General features: G+C 36.6%; 1 protein-coding gene across 3 annotated transcripts in view; it reads left to right on the top strand.

Annotated features, from left to right (window-relative positions):
• Positions 1 to 22,227, top strand: part of ZFPM2 (zinc finger protein, FOG family member 2) — a 424,511-nt gene that overhangs the window by 398,160 nt on the left and 4,124 nt on the right. For all 3 annotated transcript variants that reach the window (XM_039853946.1, XM_039853945.1, XM_039853947.1), the window contains 2 exons: positions 16,167 to 16,373; positions 19,595 to 19,819. In XM_039853946.1, coding sequence (XP_039709880.1) covers positions 16,167 to 16,373; positions 19,595 to 19,819 — 432 coding nt within the window. The remainder of the gene's footprint in view (positions 1 to 16,166; positions 16,374 to 19,594; positions 19,820 to 22,227) is intronic.

Here is a 22,227-nt window from a genome sequence, read left to right as displayed (position 1 = left end):
CTCTGGTTTTATCATCACACGAGCAAAATTTTGAGATTTTGCAGTTCATTCCCCTAAGATCACCCACTCATCTGCAACAGCCTTGGCAGAAGGCCACCCTGCCTTCCACACTGCCCTCCTTAACTCAGCTGTCAAGGGCCGACCTTGGAAGATGGATTTTCAAAGCAGTGGGCAGAGCCTCAGCTCCCTTTCTGCTGATGGAGTTACAATGACTTGGAGCCCCGTTTCTGCCTTTGAAATTACACCATGTACTGTTACGTCGACTGAGCACTCGTTTTTAAATTCTCTTGTTTTATTAAGCTAATGTAATTTGTGAGAAATGTTAAATGTTCTTAAATGGCTTGAAGATTATAGAGTAGCTAGATTGAATGTGTTCTAAAAATACATGTTTCAAGGAGGTCTTACTAATGATTGTGGGTTATAACATGATGCTTATTGCACATAGTCTCAGTGAGACTTTCATACTTAATTTCTACTCACTTTAGCGGGACTTTCTCTAGAAATTCAACAATTAAAACCTTGAATTTTTGAGATTCACTGTTAAGCAGGTATACAGTTGGAACTCTGATCCAGGACTTCATCTTAAGAATGACAAGGGCTGAGAATATAGTGTGACTTGCCGCTCCTTTGCCATAGGCAAAGCCAAATTAAAATCAAGTGTAGAAAAGTAGTCAGTGACAGAATGATACTAAGATGCGGGAGAAGGTGAGTGGAGAGGGATTTATAAGGTCACGTAGATAAAATGCCTACACTCTTTATTGCCCTTAGAGGAATGAAATGCTGCTAGTTATAGATACCTAATGGTGATTAGAAAATAACAAAGTTTTAAAATTTAGAGCAAAGTTTCTTCCAGTTGCAGGAAGAGAAAGTAGGCAGGGGTAATGGAGAAGAAAAATAGAAGAACATCACTTCAGACAGGCTTTGTACAGTATTATTTAGTTTTACATGGAAAATAATCTTGACCATTCAAAACTGTTTTCTTTCCTTCCTAAGCACAGACACATAATTCCCCTTAACGTTCAGAGGCAGTATATGTGTCTCAGTAATCATAGACTATCTACTCGAAGAGTTTTAGTGTAAGAAGACTTTAAAACATTCCTAATGCATATTATAAGCCCATCCAAACACAAGGCCTCCCATTCTTCATTTAAGTGAAGTGCTAAAAAAACAAACAAACAAGGCAAAGAAATGGCAATTTTCGGCTTATTTTAAGCCGAAAATTAATTTTGTAAATTTGTGTTATACTTCAGGAACCCGGGCTTCTATTCGTTTCCTGTTTCCAGGGGGCATCGGGGAGTGGGAGGTGGGGGATGGGGGAAGGTTCCATCTTTATGGTTTATCTCCACACAGGCACGTGAGTTAAATGCAGTGCCATTTAGATGAGCATCAGAGGATTGTCTGTAAATTACCACAGAGTTGTTTAGTCAATTAACAGAAATCTTTGCGGATTATAAAGCTTGGTATAGCAACTTAACATTTAGGATAAAATATAATTAAATAAATAAAGCCCTATTTTCTTTTCTTCTGGATCGGCTCATAGAATGCACCGAGCGCCATCTGCTGGTAATTAGTTTTTCAAAACTATTTCGAGAGGAGAGAGAGATTTGTGAAGAAAATCAAAGCGTACCCATATACTATCAATATAGCTCATTTCACATGAAAGCGTTTTATTATAATCCGTTATATAATAATTTTAAAATTTGCCTTAGGATACTGAGATCCTGCACCATTTCAAATAAGAAATGAGTAGTTTCCATATTTTAGAATAGACCATCATGAAAGTTTTATATGTAGAAGTAATAACTGTTAAAGTTTCCTGGTTTCACTTAAATCGTGACATGAAAATATCTACCTGGTGCAAAATTTTTTTAAAAAAATTAAAAATAAATAAAACACCACACCACCATTTCTGTGTGTACTTAGAAGCACTTAATGAACATGGAAGTGTAATCTTAATCATCTTTAATCATTAAATCATAAGTTAAATTATATTATAGCTTTTTTGGTTAATTTTATAAACATTTTAAGTCAACAACTTAAACAAGTTCACTCTTCATATTTTATTTGTAAACTATAAAAAATATTTATGAGCAAAGAATAGCAACGTCTTGATAAAAGTCTCAAAGGTAGTACGAGAAGGAACCATAGTACTTCTAGAAAGAATTCTATTTAACACAGTTAGTGTCTTTGAAGATTTTTGTCACATTTAAAGTTTATGCCAAATCTTTGTCCTAATATTCGATGTCTCTGAAAGTCAAAGAACATGATAACATGTGATTTTGCCTGCATTTCAGGTTCTCCATGACCCATGCAGAAAATTAGACCCATTGTCTCCCATTAACTTTCTTCTCCAGACCAGACACAATAAGAAACAGGTACATGAGGGTCCATTTCCATCATTCCTATGGGAGGAAATTATTAGTTCTGTTGTATTTAACAGTAGATTGTAAACGAAAATAATTACCTACGTAAAAGCTCTTAGAAGAACAAAATAACATAAACATTAAATTGTTATAATTAGAAAACCTGACACACATTATCCCAGAATTTGAGCCTTAATAACAGGAGTTGGTCATTGTTTATCATAATACATAGCCTATATAGTTTCCTTCAGGAGTATTACTGAATCTTATGGAAAGATAACGTGTTCTCTGAAAAAATGAATAACTTGAAAAAAGGAACATCCTCTGGGCAGGAAAGAGATATGAAATAAGTGTAATATATATATATATATATATATATATATATATATATATATATATATGTAAATGTAGTTTTAATATATCAACATGAAGGCAGTTTGTGTGTTGAATACAGTTTTTTAAATAAATGGTATATTTTGTGAAGAGAAAATTAGATGAAATATACTTAAAACTTAAGTTAATGAACTTTTAGAAAGCATGAAATGTTGGCTATTCAAAGAGAGGTTTCCTAAAAATCACAGTAAAAAGGAATTTAAAGATGTCTCCTTTAAAGACATTCGAAGATGTCCCCTTTTGTATTTCTTCCTTCTGTGGAAATATTTGGTCAGCCCCTCATGGGCAGAGTCTCTTCATAGAACAAGGAGTTTCTGACCATTCGACCCTACTGTTCTTAAAACCCACCTTCTGCCAGGAGACTTTGGGCACAGTACCTTTAAGTGCTTGGGGACACTAAACATGGAAGCCCTCCATCTGTGGTGGCAGACAGAGGATGACAAATACAGGGCCTTGCCAGCTACGTGGCCCTGCTACTCCATGCATCTACCTGGCCATGCAGGGGCCTGCCAGCCTTTCAGCACCCCTTCAGAGAAGTCCACACTTAAACTGACTCACTGGAGAAGTTTAATGAGCCTCTTGGAATTAAAAGGAGGAGAAAAAAAGCAAAACAAAGAAACATGATGGAAATGAACAAGAGAAAAGGCAGTAGAGAGGTTCGTCTCCAGCCTGATGCTTGGGGGGCTTTCAAGATACCTCAGTGGATATTGCACGGAGCAGTGGAAAGAGGAAAGAACAAAATTAAAAACAGCCTCCTAGGATGAACTTGTATAATATTTTTCCTCTGCAGAGCAGTAGGCACCACGTTTCGTTTTCGTTGCCCTCCACCCTTCTTTTCTCCTCCACCTAATTTCTGAGCATTGCCAGGCTAGGCAAGAATGAGAATGCACACAGATTATTCATAAGCTTTCAAGTTGTGTATTTTGGGGGAGATTTCCTCCCTTCTGCTCCTGATTGCTGATGAAGAATGGTGTTTTAATAGGCAGATGGTAAAGACAATTACAGTTAGGGGCTCAGCTGGGAGTTACATCAGTTTATTGCAAATTATTAGTTGATAAATGCTTTTGTTTACAAGCAGAGTCTTAAGCAGCTTTGCAATCAGTTTATCAGCTGCAGGCGGAATTTTGACAGATCGCCTTTGGGGTATAATGTTACCTCTTGGCTAGTCATTCAAAATCATGATGGCCAGGTAGCCAGACAGTCAGATGGGCCACCTCATGACACCACTGCAAGCTCCTGCAAAGCCAGAACACAACACATCTTACACCAGAGCCCAAAACTCCAAACCCCGGAATACTGAAAAGTCTCCGTGAGCAGACCTTTTCCTATTGAAATTCCAAGATTAGATACTTGAGTTTCATGACTTCCATGATATTAGTTCAAAAGGTTTACCAGGTAGTTCTGAACATCTTCATAGGACCAAACTTTCTGCACCTGCAATTCAGCAGAAATCTGGAAGTGACCACAATGACACTTTATTCTGAAAGGGGCTTCATGTACTTCTTAAAAAGGAAAGGAAATTATCTCAGTAGGAGCCATTTTCTCAAAGGAAAAAATAAATTCTGTGGAGAGAATAAACGCCAGGAGCTTAAAGACCTAGTAGGATTCTATAACGAGTTTGAACCAGGAGTGCCTCTTGTGATATGAGGGGAGTTTAGAAAACACACTGGTTTAACAAGGCTGGCTTTGATTTTTCTGGTCTAAAAAATGGGATGATAGTATTTCCTATTTGTCACAGAGATAATTCTTTTAGATTAATGAGGGTGTTCATGTTTCTTTGTTTCTGAGTTCTGCTCAGACCAATATTATCTGTTGAATTTATGCTAAAAAAGCATGTAATAATGTTTGAAATGACAAATAATTCATGGATATCATTAAGCTCATTTCCAAAATACTTGCAGAAAGAAAGTGCTGTAATTTAATATTTATACATTATAGCATTACTAGCATTTACTAGTTTTTTGCATTACCATAAAGACATGGTTTATAAAGCTGATGTTTCAAAGATGTCTCCTTGAAAAGATTCACTTGATCATAAGCTCATAAACAATTCATGTTTGTTTACTTTTACATTTCACTCTAATAAGTTCTGTGGGCTAATTAAAACAGAAATATTTAAATACATAATCATACATAGTAGCTCCTATAATGGTCATTTTTATTTGTACCTACTGACTGTCAATTTATGTTTTTATTTCCAGGTATTCAAGGAAAACTTATTGAACTAATAAGGAACTAACTCCTGAAGTCAGAAGCCAGGTTTCATAGCTGGAATTAGATATTCTATATCCTCTAAAATATTGCCATAATACAGGCTGCTCTTTGGAAATATGAATCTAGTTGATCAATTTTAAATCATATGTAACATATGTATAAAAGCAGAATTTTTCTTCTCTTAATTTCAGAAATATGATTATCTGTATTCATTTATCTCCTTGACTCCTGCTCTTTCTTATTCTATGTCAGATTCTCAATTAAGATCCTAAAGTCATCAGAATAGAATAAACCTTATTTAAGTGACCACATGGTTTAGTAAAGTTTGTCATTTTAATGTTGGGTTGACATAAGCTTACTTGAAAACATGTAAGAGAAAAACCAGAGTGTAGTTTTTATCCTCACTTCAACATTCAGCACACAGTATTTCATTCCCAATTTTCCAGTTCTTAAGCAATTAAATATTCTATTTACATCAGAGAGAAGGCTGTCTACAGAAGAGTTGAAGAATGAAAGCCTTGATATCTTAAGTTGTAAATTGTGTTTTAACATAAAGAGCATAGAAAGTTGTTTTTCGTTTTCTATAATCAAGTTAATGAAAGATAAATAGTGCGTTTGGCAAATAGTTCTGTTGTATGTTCATCTCTCTTGATTGGAAAAGGCAAAAAAGAATTTTAAAAAAAATTCTGTCCTCGCCTTTGGCCCAGATACCAAAAGCACACACAGAGTTGCTGGTCAAGTCTGATTTTTTTTTTTTTTTTTATCCCTCACCCAGAAACTGCTAGGATGTTCTATAAAAAGATGTCAGGAGTGCCAGCCTGGGAAAGTTGAATGGCCCAAATGCCCTGCTTTGCCTATAAGTACAAATGAAAAATGTTAAAGATTATTTAAAACAGGAAGGACTTCTTGCAAAATGCTTTTGATTTATTGCTGTGTATTGTACAGATCTTTATCAATTATTCTCACTCCATTTTATTCAAAAACTATTGTAAACTATGAGTTGGCATGTTGCTGCATACGGAAAAAAAGGCATTAATCAACTCTAAATAAACAAGTGCAAAGATCTATCTAACAACTATGAAGTAGTTAATACATTTTTAAGCAATTTTATTATAGAAAAGAGGTCTAAAGGAGTAGTGCTTAATTATCTGGACTCCTCTGTGCTGGGCTCCCTTTTGATTGTATTAATGAAGCAGCTGGCCCATTGTTTCCCTTTAATTCCTCTATTGTTTTAAGAATATGTCACAGCTCTTTATTCTTTTATCAGGTGCTGTGCAGGAGGATCCACACAATACCTCATATTCCTACTGTATTTGCCAATGCACAAAGAAACCTCCACAGCGGTTTTCAAAGAAGGGGCACACATAATTTATAAGTTCTGTTCCTTGCACTACTCCACTGTCAAGAATTTCAACAGTATTGAATTTGAATTCATTATAAAATGTGTGTTGAACAATGCGGCTACGTATAGATATACATACTGTGTTAATGTCTAAACCCTGAGATCTGGGCCGTAACACGCGAGATGCTGAAATAGGGCAATTATTTAGCTTTTAGGGAATTATTCTGACCAATTGTTTCCAGGTTATGAAAAAAATTAATTTCACAAGTGGGCATCATGTTGGATTGTCTAATTATTTAGTGAAAATAAAAGAAGGTAATGACCAAACAAGGAAGTAGCCTTGTTTCCTCTACCTCCATAAAAATAATGTCCCTGTGTGCGTGTGCACGCGCATGTGCACGAGTGCGTGTGTGTGTGTGTCTGTGTATGTGTGTTAAACTGCCCATTTATTTCTCCCCAGAGAATGGCTTTAATTTACTTGAGTGTGCCTAAGAGGTATCACGATTTCCTCAATAGATGAAGGTGTAAACTTTATCAACTGAACTCCGATCATCAGTTGACCATCTTCTTATATCACACATGTGAAGGAAATAGACTTTTAGATAACACAGAATATATCACTGTACATCTTAGGAAATCAAAGTGCCACAGCCATTTAGTATATAATATATTTTTATGCCAGGGTTATTAAAAATGCGGGTTCCTTGTTACATAATTACTTTTTTCCAAATAGCCACAATACACACACACACACACACACACACACACAAATACCACAGAAAAATCACTCATGATAAAATAACCTCGAAAGTCTGATTTACTTAGACTTTCTCTTTTTTTATACATGTGGCTTTTTTTCTTTGTTTTTTCCCTTGTCAAATGTCTGTATTTGGGAGGCTGTTTTATTGATTTTTTTTTTCCCCTAGAGTTCCAAGTCTAATAAAGAGAAGTAAGACTTAATGACTTAATGCTATGTAGTAAAAGTTACTAACTTCAACTTTTAGAAAATCACTTAGAATAAATAATTGTTGTAAACCACCTATTTCCTTTTGTATTGTTAGGTGAGTGTGTGTGGGTTTGGGTTTTTTCCCAGCTTAAAATAAAGTTTCAAACTGGTATCCCTATCTATTTGCTTAAGGGTCCTTATCCTACTATATTTGAGGTAGAGTAATACAAAATCTAAATGTGATTTAATTGGTTCAATTTGCTGTATATTTTTGTGCTGAGCTTTGGTTCATATCTTGATGAGCCCAGACATAGTTGTGTTCGAGGTTTACAGCTTCACGTTGCTGCCTTTCCTTATTTTTACAAAACAAGCGTCTATCAATCACACAGATAAATTAGAAGGAAACATGTATAGACATAACACATAGAAAAGATTTTTCAGTGTGCTATGTAATTATTAACCTGATTTTTACCATTGTAAGAAGCCGTGAATTGCAGATAGCACGGACGGAGTTAAACGCTTTTATACTAGATACATTTTGCTTATACAGAACTCTATAGGTATGGTCGAACAATATAATTGAAGCTTTGTCAGCTCTGTAACCTAGCAACAGATAATACTGTTAGGTTACTGAATTGCTCCTGGTTGACAAGTAGGGAGTATTTTTGTGTTTATCATCTTTGCTAATGATGGGATCCTTTCCAAAAGGCTTGTCTTAATCTTAATTAGAGTTTATCAGCAGAGGTCTGCATGACATTGTGCAGACACTGATTTCATAAATAATAAAAAGTGCAAGTGAAAAATTTGGCAGGATAAGGAGGTATTTAAGGCCACTGCTTCTAGTAAGAGGAGTGTGAATTTCCAAAACATAATCGAGTTTGCACCGTGACTTTATTCTTTATTATCGAAACTTGTAGTACACTTCACTGCAGTTTTGACAGCAATTATGAGAAAAATTCATAAGCTTCCTGTTAGGAACCATATCTGTTTGTACAAGAACTTTGATCATAAACATTATTTAGAACAGCAAGTACATGATTTTTAAAGAACGTCAAGGTCTTAGTTACTACTTTCAATGGAACCTTGAATGTATGTGTTCTTTATTTGTGAAGGGAGTGATGTGTGGGTCCGGAGACTGGGGAGAGTGGCTGTGTTTGCAGCATCAGAGGCAGACAAAGAGAGAATCCTAAAATAACCTTTACATTTGGTGGAAGCCAGGAAGGTATCAGATAGCTGCTTCGGTGCCTGATGTCATTTGATAAAGACTTCATGCCTGTGCAGTAGGAATGTGATTTTTTTTTGCTTTGGTTTGCACAATATGATCTTTTACAATTTAGGGGTAGGGGGAGATACAGTATTATTGATCATTTCTAATAAGTTAAGTAACTTCAAAATAATAAAGAATAAACATAAAATTGAATATAATTCACAAAATTACTAAGTTCCTAACCAGCTTATTCACTTGAAAGATGATGCTAAATCATTACATCCTTTCTCTTTCTGCCTTTCTTCATCTTTTTACTCATCATTCCCATATTCTTTAAATATTAGAAGAAAAGGGGAAATTCAAAACTATTGTCAAATGTGATTATCTGAGTTTTAAAATGAACTTCTCTCTGCTGAATTGTTTGAACACATCTGTGAAATACCTGATTATCAAGAGACTTTTTCATTCATAGGCTCATTCTTTCTACCTTTTACAAACTGCTAATAGTTTACTCTTATACTAGTGGTTCTTAACTCAAGAAACACATTAAGCTCTCTGGGAGCTTCTGAAAAACAGTAAAGCCCAAACTTCATTCCCAGCGATTTTTGATTTGATTGTCTGGGGTGGGACCTGGAAATTAGTATTGATGAAGAGCAGTCAAGATTGCCAAACAATGCTCTATGCTTAAGTGGAATTTTTATGCCCTTTTAGTGTCTAGCTGAATTTGCAATTTAAATAAGGGATTGGGCAAATGCTACCTTCATATTTAATATTATCAAATGAGTTTAATATGTGTGAAATGTTTAGAATACTACTTGGCACATAATAAGTGCTTTTTTTTTTTTGTAAGCACTTTCTAAGTGTGGGCTTTTGTAATTATTAGTAGTGTTAGAAGATAGAGTTACTTTCACATCACAAATATTGACATTATTCCCCAGATTGAGACTATCCATTTAAAAGCTATATCTCATCACTGTGTAATCTTCTTGATACTGTTTCAGAAAGTGAACTGTCTTATTTCTGAATCAGAGAGTTAACTGTGCTAATTACTCAAACTGAGTAATCAAGGTAAGGTGCGATGTAGTTAGTGAACATCAAATGCTGCTGCGACTTGGGACACCTGGTTTTTCATACAGAATCTAGAGCCAAACTACCTCATTCAAATCCCACCTCTTATGTGTCCTTGTCTTCCTCTGATTCCCCTCTAGCTGTGACCTTGAACAGCTTATGTAAACTTCCAGCCCTGTGATCTCAAGCACATGATAACCACTTAATAAATGTGTGATTATTGCTATTATTAGCACGTCAATTATAGAAGCATTAAAAGTTGCTCGCAATTTGATGATAATAATCTGGAGGGTATCTAGCCTAGGGCTGTCATTTTATATAATGTAGGTAAAGCAATTCTTCAAATCACGTGAAAACTAATAATCAATTTAGCACTAGAACTAAAGTTTCTTACCCACCAGTCAAGCGCTCTTTCTAGTTCATCTTTGCACAGAGGACAAATAAATTTTCAGTGATTTAGGGTGCCAGCTATGCTTCATTATTAGCATGTGGCCCCTTAAACCAAGATCATCTGCTTTGGAATGGCTACGCAAAAAAAGTCATAAGAACTTTACCAATTAACCATATATGATATTGCCATATGTGCACCAAACACCTTTACATAATTCTATTTATGTTTTTATCAACATACCATTAGTGCAGGTTAGTGCATTGAAAATCCTCTGCATTTAAATCTGGAGCATTAAACATACTACTGCATATGAAAACTACAGAAACCATCATTTAATTTCCTTAAATTTCATGTCCATAGAGAGTTGACAGGGACACTCCACTGGCACTCAAAACACAGAAACCCAAATCAACAGAGAAACCAGGACCTACGTCGCTCACAATTTTCAGATCTACACTAGTATCCAAAATTCATTCAGATGAGAATGGTTAATGTGGCCAAATAATGTAGACCTCATCTTAGCAGCAAATTCATTCCACTAGAGACTGAGCTTTCAAGCAGGAATTTGTTAAAGTAGCTTCGCTAGGAAAACTGGGAAAGGAAGAAACCTTACTCGTGTTTTGTTTTTGTTTTTGAACAATCTCCCATGAAAAACACTTTATAAAAGTTATATTCCCATCCTTAGCTATGGCTAAAAAAATTGTGCAAATATTCTAGGTTCACAGTAGATATTTTTAGTGAATAAGTGATACTCTCTTTTTTAAAAATTTATTGTGACAAAATATATACGACATAAAATTTACTGTCTTAAACATCTTTAAGCATACGGTCCACTGGCATTAAGTACATTAACATTGTTGTGTAAATAACATCTCCAGAACTCTTTTCATCTGGCAGAACTGAAACTCTGTATCAATTAAGCAATAACTCACTGTTTTTCCCTGCCCCCAGCCACCAGCAACCGAAAACCCTACTTTCTGTATCTTCGATTGTGAATACCCTAAGTACAAGGGGGATCATACAGTATTTGTCTTTTAGTAACTGGCTTATTTCACTTGCAAGCATAGTGTTTGCAAGGCTCATCTATATTGTGGCATTGTCAGAATTTCTTTGCTTTTTAAGGCTGAATAATATTCCATTGTATGTGTATGCCACATTTTGCTTAACCATTCTGTTAATATACAGTTGGGTTGCTTCCACGTTTTAGCTGTTTTTAATGCTGCACTGAACATGAGTGTTCAAATATCTGAACATTTGGATAATTCTTTTGGATTATAAGGTAATTCTATTTATAATTTTTCGAGGAAATGTCATACTGTTTTCCACAGTGGCTCCACTATTCTACGCACTCATCAGCAGTGCACAAGGGTTCCAGTTTCTTCACATCCTTGCCAACACTCGTTACTTTCTGGGTTTTGTTTTGTTTTGATAATGGTGTTCTCATCTTAAAGCCAAATATAATGCCTTGTGATTTGTTTCCATTGAACATGAGGTCAATCAGTGATGACACCAAAATAACTAAGTATCAACATGATTTAGCACTTTCATGCACTCATATTGCTTCTTAATCAAGATGAATACAACCGTCTTCTATTCAATTGTAAATTAGCCCTAGATACCCTAACTCTGAAAACAGTAGGGTAGAAAAGGGGTTCTCCTGCCTTCTCAGCCCCAAGTTGATTACTAGAAACTATTTCTATTTCTAAACTAATCAAGATACGCTATGTGATTCACAAATGAATATGGCCTTCATCTTTTTTTATGAAATGAGTTAGCTCTCACTAGTGAAGCATAGATACATTTGCTCATTGAATTCATAGATTTGTTTTTTCTTTCTAGTAAGATTTCTTTTCTTGAATTTAGCAGGGCAGTGAGAAATGAGAATAATAGCCCCAATCAGACCAAGCCAAAAGGATAATGGTTAACAATTTTATAGCATTTAATGTATTCGGCGCTGTTCTTAAGTTTTCACATATATTAGCTTTCTTAATCCTCATAGTAACGCCGTGAGTTCAGTACTGTTATCATCATCCCTATTTTGAAGAATGAGGAAACTGATAGGCAGAATGTTTGGGTGATAAGTTCAAAGTCACATAGTGAGTGGCAGAGCCAAGATTTGTACCTCAGCAGTCTGACCCCATTGTCCATATTTCCTCCAGATGGGATTATATCCTTTACTAGCAATCACACTTAGAATATTTTATTTTAACCAGTAATTGAAATTTTATTACAATATTTGGGATAACTCTCCCTATAAATAACTTCCTCAAGGTGAATACTGTATATTCACCATCTTAACAGTTTCAAAGAGCCAACCCATGATTTTTGTGGTGCCATTCTCTCAGTTCCCATCTAATTTTTCCAAATATATGTTCTCTGTATCTTTAAATGATCCCATCTCCTCTTCCCACATTTTAGATGTTGAGATTCCTCAGTTTCAATCTTTGGTCCTTTTCTTTTCACACTATGCTCTTCTTTCGTTACCACAGTAAGGCAAAGAGCATCCCAGTCATTTAGAATGTGCTGATGGCTTCCGAAATATTTTTTTCCAGCCTTACTTCTCCTCCAAGTTCCAACTGCCTCCTAGATACATTCACCCAAAAGCCTCTCACGTACCTCAGATGTTACATTTCAATGCAGAATTCAGTATTTCCATGCATACACACACACACATTTGTATAACACACATGCACATGCATACTCGGGCTCTGGAGCAAGACACACAGAAGTCTAAATCATGGTTCTGCCACTGACCATGTGTGTGGCTTTGGTCAAGCTAACCTCTCCAAGCTTTAATTTTCTGAATTCTAAGATGAGGAAAATATCACCTACTTCACAAAAAAATTGACAAGATCAAAGTAAAGTACATAAACCACCTAGCATACGTGGCCCAAAGTGCTCCTAATTGGTACCAACTGTCTCCTTGTCTTAACATCAAATGTTAACGTCCCAACTTTACTCCCTCATGAATGGCATCACCATCCTCGGATTTCCCACACCGGAAACCTTTGCGTCATCTTCGGCAGCTCCTTTTCTCTTTCTCATCTCACGATGTCGCCCCAGTCCTCGCTCAGTCCTGTCTCCTGAACCTGGTCCTTTTCTCCCTCACAAGCTACACTTCTCACTACTGAGCTAGGACAACAGCCTCCAAATGGCTCTCGTGGTAACATTTCCTACCCCTTCGGTTCCCTCTCCTCCCTACCCTGAGATCTTTATTCTGGGAGGAAAAAGCCCATGTCAAGAATTTGTTCATTCATTAACTCAAACATATACCACTGCTCCACCATGAGCCAGTTTTTATGTTACATTCAGAGCTGTCTCATCCTGTTCTCACCTACTTTTGTCGGAGGAAGCCCTGATTTGTAATGTTTGCCAATTCCAATGGCAAATGCTACAGCTCTCACCATGGCCAATTTCAAGTTGCCATGTGATATTAAGCAGCACAGGACATGCCTGACAATTAAACATTCTGCCCTGTGATTCAGAACGGGCTGGCTCAAGCACACCACTGTTCATAACCCACCCTGTTCCCCCTCGGACGCCAAACTCCATGTTCGCTGGCTTCGGAACTGTTATCGGGACCAGTCGGGCTCTTCCATGATCCTGCACTTGCATTCATGCGCCCTTCTCTGCCAGTAACGCTGTACCTGCTGGGGACCCTGTACATGTGTGTCCGCTGTTTGGCCTCTCTTGTTCATAAGTCAATCAAAAAGTCACCTTGGATGGCTTTCCTGACTTTCCCAAGAAGTGTCAGTTACTCACCCATCTCACATTTTCTTTAGCATTAGAGGATAACACACCATGTGGTATTGCCATTTCTTTGTTTATATGTGTGCATTCTAATTACATAGCAGTGTGAGAAGCCATAGAGCTCGGCCTCACTCACAGCAAAGAGTTCAACGAATAACTACTGAATGAATGATTTGAAAAATTAAATCCTAAGACAACTAACTTCTTCAATTCTACACAGTACCTTTTCAGTCTAATTCAGCCTTTGTAAAGGATATGCTCTAACTAAACCATAAAGTGAGACAAAGCGATAAAGATAATAAATTATGAAACATTTCTGTGTATATCTGAAACCACTGGTATATGTTGCAATTGTCAGGCTGTTTAATAACAGAAAAAAATCAGCTTTTGCTTATTTTTCTTTGCACTTAATATTTGTGAAGATTATTTTAATTATTTATTGGAGCTTTTTGGTTCCAAGTTTGAGCTCAAGTATTCTGAGTTATCCTGCTACACAGCTCACTGCTGTGATAAAGATTAGTTGTGAGCGATACCTTCTCTAAAATCTCAATTTCTCCTGGGTAACTGAGTTCAGAACATTCCTCTTGTGAAAAACAGCCATAGCTGGATTTACCAATAATGTAAACTTATTAGTAATGGTAAATTATTGCTAATAATGTAAGTCATTCAGTTCATCACTGAAATCCAACGACTCGGAAAAACCGGGCTGTGAAGGAAAACTGCATGGGAGTACCGTGCTCTGTCCTCCCCACCTCTCTATTACAGAGACTCACTTAATAAACTGTATCCCAGAGGAAAGATAAGGTACAAACGATCACCTCATCTATACCTGTAAGTAGTTTGGATCTGTATGTGCATCAGAAAAGGCATAGCAGTTGACAGCGGAAGGCTTCCAAGGTAAAGAACCTCAGCAGCAAAAATGCCACCACTTAGCACTTTTAAATGCTCATCGGATTCCACAACGATGCCGTTTAGCTTCCCTAATTGTAAGTAAATAAATCAATGCCAAAGTGCAACTGTTTTTCAACTTTGGTAAACTTTTATGTTTCCAGATGCGTTAGAGTCAAAGTGAAAAAGAAAGTTAGGTGGTTTTCTACTCTTTTGGTATATTTGTGTTTTACTTTGAAAACAGGGTAAACTTTCATACACATTTGAGGTCTGTAATTTTAGCTTTATTTTTTCATAAACATGTATTGTCATAGACGTTGTTCTGTTTACTTTTTAAACTTAATCAGCTGGTTTAATTTATTGTCCAAGTTTCCTCTAAAATAATGTCCTGATCCTCCCGTGCAACTCTGCCATGTCATATGGTGTTGTTATCTTTTCCACCAGATTTTTACCTCAAATTGTTTAAAAACTATGATCTCTTTGAGGGTAGAAAAAAATGAAGTGCAGTTGAAGAGACAGTAATGCTGACAGATAAACAGAGCAATATTACTTATCAGAATGGGTACAATTTTTGTTTGCTTAATGAGTACAATATATAGCCTTGCAATATATACACAGTGAGAAAAAAAGCTTTATAACATATCAAGTATGCCACATTATTTCAGCCATAACTGTACAGGATATGTATCTAGGCCTGAGAGTGTAGATAACAAAATATAAGTGCTTTGCCTGTCTAAACATGTTAAATAAATGAGCATTCGCTATCACATTCCAATACATTAGAAGATGTACTTGCATAGTTAATTTTCTTTTTAATGCACCACACGTGATCATTTGAAGCACAGAGCCAGAGTATATCTTAGTGTTTGAAGAAAGAGTTCTTTTCATTTAAACAAATCTTTATTTAAATAAGCCTTTTGAAAAGGATCTTTGGCATATCTTCTATTCAGGAAGTTCAATCAGGGTAAACGGAGATAAAGGAGCCACATTATAAGGCACATTATATAAGTAAAGATCACTCAGCCAAAAAAAAAGTCAGCAGACATAAGGAGCATAAAACTAACCGAATTTTATTTTAACTTTCTTGATTTTAGGAGCTCTTGTTTGTTTTGTAGTTTTAGGCATCTGGTATTAATATAAAAAGGTATTTTGGGAAGAAGATAGGGAGAGAGAGAGAAATAACTTCTTACTTCCATAAGGTACAGAAAGAGTAATTTCAAAGGCTCACCTGACATAAATTTCTGTAGTTGGATCCCCTATCATGCTTGTTCTTAGACGTGATATCATGTATTAGCATGGTTAATGATTAAGGCAGCCCAAAAGGCAAACGGTTGACAAAACTCTCTACAGATTATGTCTATCCTTGGCTCTTAGTTTTCTGCTACTACTATTGGCCATTGAACAGTTCAATTAATGCAAGAAACATGATTTTCTACATTGGAAGGAAGACGAGTACAGCTGTTGTCTTGATCAAACACTTCACCCCAGTAGAAACCGATGTAAAAAACATGAGAAGGTGCTATTGACATCAATCTAATGTACAACAGTCTCGGGCATTCTATGTCAATCCTATCTTTCTTTTTTTTTCTTCATCTTCTTAATAGGAGGTCAGCTTTGGTGTACAACTACGAAGGCCATCTCTGAGGGTGAAGAGCTAATTGCCTTTGTGGTGGATTTTGACTCAAGGCTACAAGCTGCCAGTCAGATGACTCTCACAGAAGGGATGTACCCTGCACGCCTGCTGGATTCAATTCAGCTGCTTCCTCAGCAAGCTGCCATGGCTTCTATTTTGCCTACAGCTATTGTCAATAGTAAGTGCTGAGAGCAATAGCCCAGTACAATAGCTTTGTAGTGGTGATGAGTATTTATGGGAGAGGGAAAAAAAAAATGTCTACTGACAGGCAACCGGGGACAGACTTTTTTCTCTAGTGTTGTGATTTCAGTTTATCTTCTTTCTAACTTTGTGTGTGTGTGTGTGTGTGTTATGTGATCGCTTCACATGAGAGTATAAAAAGAACACTTAAATTCATTCATTTCAGGTTGGATTCCTGAGTGTTAATATACAAAAAGCTGACATTCTAAACCAGTTGAACAACTTAAGCTGTAAGAAGCCCAACAGCTTCCTTGATGTTCCTATAGTAGAATAATGTTGGTATTGTTTAAGGGCTATAGAATTAGTAACTTAAAGAAAATGAATACAAATCAAATTTTGATTAGTATACTAATGGAGAGGATAAATCAAGACATCAGCTAATACACACACAAAAAAGATAAGAATAGAAAGAGAAATACATATAAGCTTAGAATATTTTATGTGGAGAATTTTTTAATATGCCCTGGCAAATACACCTTTGTAATTATATTTTGTCATAATGGCTATTGAACTTTGTATTCCTGGAACACACAAAGTGACACTTTATAGGAGAGAAAATTAGTGATTCAGGAGTTCCGACGTCTGAGTTCTACATTCAACTCTGCTTTTGTCTAGCTTTGTAAGAAAACATAAGTAGCAATTACATCTTAAGAGGAGAATAGATTCTAAAGCTGATGGATAAATGAAATACTGCATTTAGTCAAAAGTGTCCCTGAAAATTTCTGAAACTGAATGATACAGAATTCTAGAGACAGCAATAATGTATTGCTATTAAAATATGTATTCAATAATAATTATGTTCTTGTGATAACAGCATCCTTTAGAATAAAGAAATTCTCAGGTATATCTGGAATTACTCTGCATCCAAACAGTGGATCCAGTGTACCAACCCAAGCTAATATATTTTGATTTCCTAAGGTAAATGCAATTATTTTCTCTACTGGATCTTTGTTTTGATTTGAATAGTGAGGAACATGAAATATCATGGGCTCAACTTGAATTTGAGGCAAAAGGTGTTTGCTACCAGGGATACTAGGAGTACCTTATGTTATCATGAAGCTCCAATGTGTGAATGTTAATTCTAATTATATTTGAGATTATACTCTGCTTTCTATAGCAAGATAACTGTTAATCCCAAATAAATCAGCATAGATGCATACAGCTTTCTTTCTCATTCTGAACAATGTGGTCCTCTGAATAGTATAAATGTAACTAAGTTAGGTGGGAGAGGCTAAATAATAAACAGTAGTAGTATATAATTTTACAATTAAATTTTATTCTGAAAGTCTACGTTGTAATCACTGTGCTTACTCCTCATTCACTAGAGTTTGCTCCTTTTATATCCTTCTTTCTAAGCCATCCCCTTCACTGTCATGGGTTCCATCACCAACTGTGCACTAGTAATTCATGAACCACAATCCAACTCTTTCTGCCAAGTTTTAGACCTCTGTCGACACCTTTCTCAAGTTTTTCTGTATTTCTTACAGAAATATCAAATCCTACATATCAAATGAGACCATGTGCCCCAGTGCACCTAGATCAGTCCCAATTTACAGTGTTGTCTGGCATCTCTCTGACCGGTGCCCCCTTTCGCTACAAAAGTGCCAGGTTTGCACAGTACAGTGTCAGGTTTTATCACTCTAGACATGCCGTAGCCTAAACTCATCACTTCTCCATCATAGAAAATGAATGAAACTGTCACCTACATAGAAATGCTAACAAGAAACCTAGACACCGAGGAGAAAAAGGTTTTGCTCTAGCAGCTAATTGTAAGGCAGTGGTTATCAGTTCTAAGCAGTTCTACTTTCTCAATATAACTTTTCTTCCACACTGTCCCCCTTGCTATGGAGGCATTATGAAAGCATGTTTATGCTAGGGACCAATCCCAGTTTCCCCACTTATGTAATCATGGGCAAGTTACTCACCCTCAGTTTCCTCACCTAAATGGATGAGGAGGGAAAGCACATACTGGAGAAACTTTCCATGAATGAATACACGAAAATACACATCATAGCATGACTTAATATGACATGACTTTAGCTACAACACACACTGTCATATCTCACTTAGATTACTACGATTACCTCCTACCAGTCTTGCATCTTCCTTTCAAATTCACTACCTTCAAAACTTGACTCTTATGATTCTGTATCTGATTCTGTCAATCTCTTGCTTAAAATGATTCAGTGACTCTCCATAACCATTGAGATACAAATCTAAACTTCTTAAAAGAGACTCTAGGGTCTTTGATAGTCTATCCCTGCCTTCTACAATCTCATCTCTACCAGTTCCCATCATGCCCCTTGCCTGAGCAGTACAGAACACCCTCCCACCTTCCAGCCTCCTAGCCTTCACCCAAGCCCTCTCTCAGGGTACCATGGCTTCCCTGGGCTGTTCTCTTGGCCAGGAAGACCCAACCCTGTTCTCCACATGACTAGCTTAATTTCACTCTTCACAATTCAGCCTAGGTATGTCATTATCTTCCCTGTAAATCCTTCTCTGACATCCTCCTCCCTCCACCAGAGGAGTTCTCTCACAAGCTGATGTCTATTGTTCATGCCTAAAGCACTCCCCAGATGCCTCCATCATAACAGTCATCACATTCTAATTTAATTATCTGACCGTTTGTTCACCAACCGTAAGAGCCCTTAGCTCCTTTATGACAGCTGTATGGTCTTTCATTTTTATATCTAACACAGTATAGTCTGGCACATAGTAGGCACTCAGTAATTGATTTATTAAATGAAAAAAGAATGTCAGGGGCTGCTATCAGGGCTAACTTTAGTTCAGTCATTAGATCCTTAACTTTAGAATCAATCAGATAAACCAACTCACATTGCTATTTATAAATGCATATATTTCTAAACTGTAAATACAATTTAAACAATTTAAAGTTAATCTCTGTGTTTTTACTGAATGTTGTCATCTCCTACAGTACCTCCTGCAAAAGAGTCTGTGGGAAAGTAAATTGCATGGCAGGTACCATTTCTTTAAAAGCTTAGTCCTGTAATGTGGGGCAACATCCGCAACTGCACTCATCACTCATCGTGTGATCACCTAACTCAGAACCTGAGAGCATTCTCTGGGAAATATTGAACTTAATACTGCTTTACCCCAAAATTGGCAGCAGCTAATGTGTCCCTGTGTTGTGTCCTGCAGAGGATATATTCCCTTGCAAGTCCTGTGGCATCTGGTATCGGAGTGAGCGGAATCTGCAAGCCCATTTGATGTACTATTGCAGTGGGAGGCAAAGAGAAGCTGCTCCAGTGTCAGAAGAAAATGAAGACAGTGCTCCTCAGATTTCTAGTCTGTGCCCCTTCCCACAATGCACCAAGAGCTTCTCAAATGCCCGAGCACTAGAAATGCACCTGAATTCACACAGTGGTAAGTGCCTCCCATGTTTCTTCTTTTGCTCCAGGAGGCTCTATTCTTTCTTTACATACATACATCCATATATACATATATACATATATACATGTATACATCTATTTCTATCTAACTATATCTACCTGTAAAATCAAATCTAACTTGCTGGACCCACCTGGTAATCTTAGGTTGCTTATAATCGATATGTTCTACTCAAAGAACTTGGGTATGAATTTTGTTCTAACTAGTATGCTCAGATTGCAGGCCAAATCATTCCATTTTTTTCAACTGAAGGAAAACAGCATCATTTTAGAAAGTTTCAATACCTTTTCTATGTTGTCATTAATATTCATTGATTTAAGTGTCAAGCGATCTTTGCAAACCGACCATACTGTTTCCCGCATGGCAGAGAAAAAATAATGGGTACATAAAAATAAGTATTTGCTGAATTGAAATAAAGCCGTTATTTTGATAGAGCCAACTAAAATCACACTTGAGAGAAATTAACTTTTAAATATGGATCTATGAAATTCTCTTGACTTTCAGAGCATGTATAATAACAGCTTAGTTGATTTTTATGACATAAAACCACCTTTAGTATTATGTTTTAAAATTCCTTAAAAAAAATTAGGCTGAAAAACAAGTTATTTTTTTAATCCCACTCTTAACAGCAAAGTAGCAACTGTTCCCATGTATTTTGGAATTGTATGCCCAATTGTTGTTAATATCATTAAATAGTATTCTAATTCCCATATTTTAAAAAATGAAGTTAATAAAATATATGGAATTATACTGACTTTAGATATTTCTAGGAACATTCTTGGACTGGGCAAACCAAGGACTTGGAATCACAGTTCTTAAGCACCTATAATACAAAACCTGTAGGATGCTTCCTTCACTGTTTTTGTTTGGGTTGAATAAATGAAAAACTGAAATAGGTGATGAGCTGTCAACAGCCATAGCATCCTCAACATGCAAGATCTTGTCTGAAACAGGTACTGGCTTTTTAAAAACTAGCTCCAACCTCCAACATCCTAGTATAGTGCAAGTTTTTGTCTTGGAACCTATAAAAATAGGCAATTTCCTTTCTCCTTTTCCTCTTTCTTTCCCTGCAAATGAGCTGCTCTTATGTAGGTAATAAAGTAGAGGAAGGAGAAACAGGTTGTCTCATATGTGGAGTAAAATCATGCACAAAACAAAAATAGAGATAGAGAGATCGTCACCTGAAGAGAAAAATGAATATTCGATTAGTTAAGGATTAAAAGAAGACAGGAATAAGAAGTCCCCTTTTATCACCACAGAAGTGGGTTTTCTCTGCTATATTTTTAGCTTATAAATATAAAAGGCAATTCTCATTTTAGTCTAGAGTCTAGACTAGTCTAGAAGGAGGAGCCAAGCCTAATTTAGCCATGTATCAACAAATGGGAATGAGAGTTGGCCTTAGGAAGTAAAAATGTTCAGATCCTAAATCCAATCTGTGGGACAAAAGGGTGCCCACCACCACTATCGAGCAATTCTCTGGAAACAAACTGGGTGTTCTACATTCAACTCAATTCTGTCACTATTTACCCGGATATAGTGTCAGTTTCCAGAGGTCAGTCCCACACTACTTAAGATGCCAACTGCAAGTCCAAATTGTTTTCTGGGCTTCTTACCAACTGGCTATATACATCAGAGGTTGCCAAGACCCCTCTTTGGGTTTGATTAACTTGCTAGACTGGTTTACAGAACTCGTGAATGCCATCTACTCACTAGGTCACCAGTTAATTATAAAAGGATATAACTCTGGAACAGCCAAATGGAAAAGATGCACAGGGCAAGGTATGGAGAAAGGATGAAAGCTTCTATGCGATTCTCCCCAAATCTCCACATGTTCACCAACCCTGAAGCTTTCTGAGCCCTGTCCTTTGGGTTTTTATGGAAACCTCATTTACATAGCCATGGTTGATTAAATCACTGACCCTGGCAACCGAACTCATTCTCTAACCCTTCAGCTCCCTGGAGGTTGGGGGATGGGAGGAGGACTGAAAGTTTCAACCCTGTAATCACAAGGTTGGTTCTCTTGGCAACCAGCCTGAGGTTACCTAAGGGCTTTCCCAGGGTTCCCTCATTAACATAACAAAAGACGTCTTTATCACTTATCGCAGGATATTGCAAGGATTTTAGGAGCCATGAGCCAGGAACTCTGGTCAAAGGCCATATATATATAAGAAATATATATTTGGTCACTTAGATCAACCATGTATTAATAAATGGGAATGATACATTTGGTCATCTAAGTGACCAAACATATATTTCTTATAAATCACAATGTTGCAGTGAGGTTTACCCACCAGTCATTGGTAACGGTCAAAATATTTAATAACTGACGAGGAACAGGCAGTGATCAATCAGTATGGATGTTGGTCCAAAACAATTGTATTAGT

This window comes from Pteropus medius, unplaced genomic scaffold (assembly GCF_902729225.1).
Source record: "Pteropus medius unplaced genomic scaffold, Ma_sr-lr_union100, whole genome shotgun sequence".
NCBI lineage: Eukaryota > Metazoa > Chordata > Mammalia > Chiroptera > Pteropodidae > Pteropus > Pteropus medius.
Note: the sequence above shows the minus strand (reverse complement) of the source record. Positions and strands in the feature narration are given on the sequence as shown.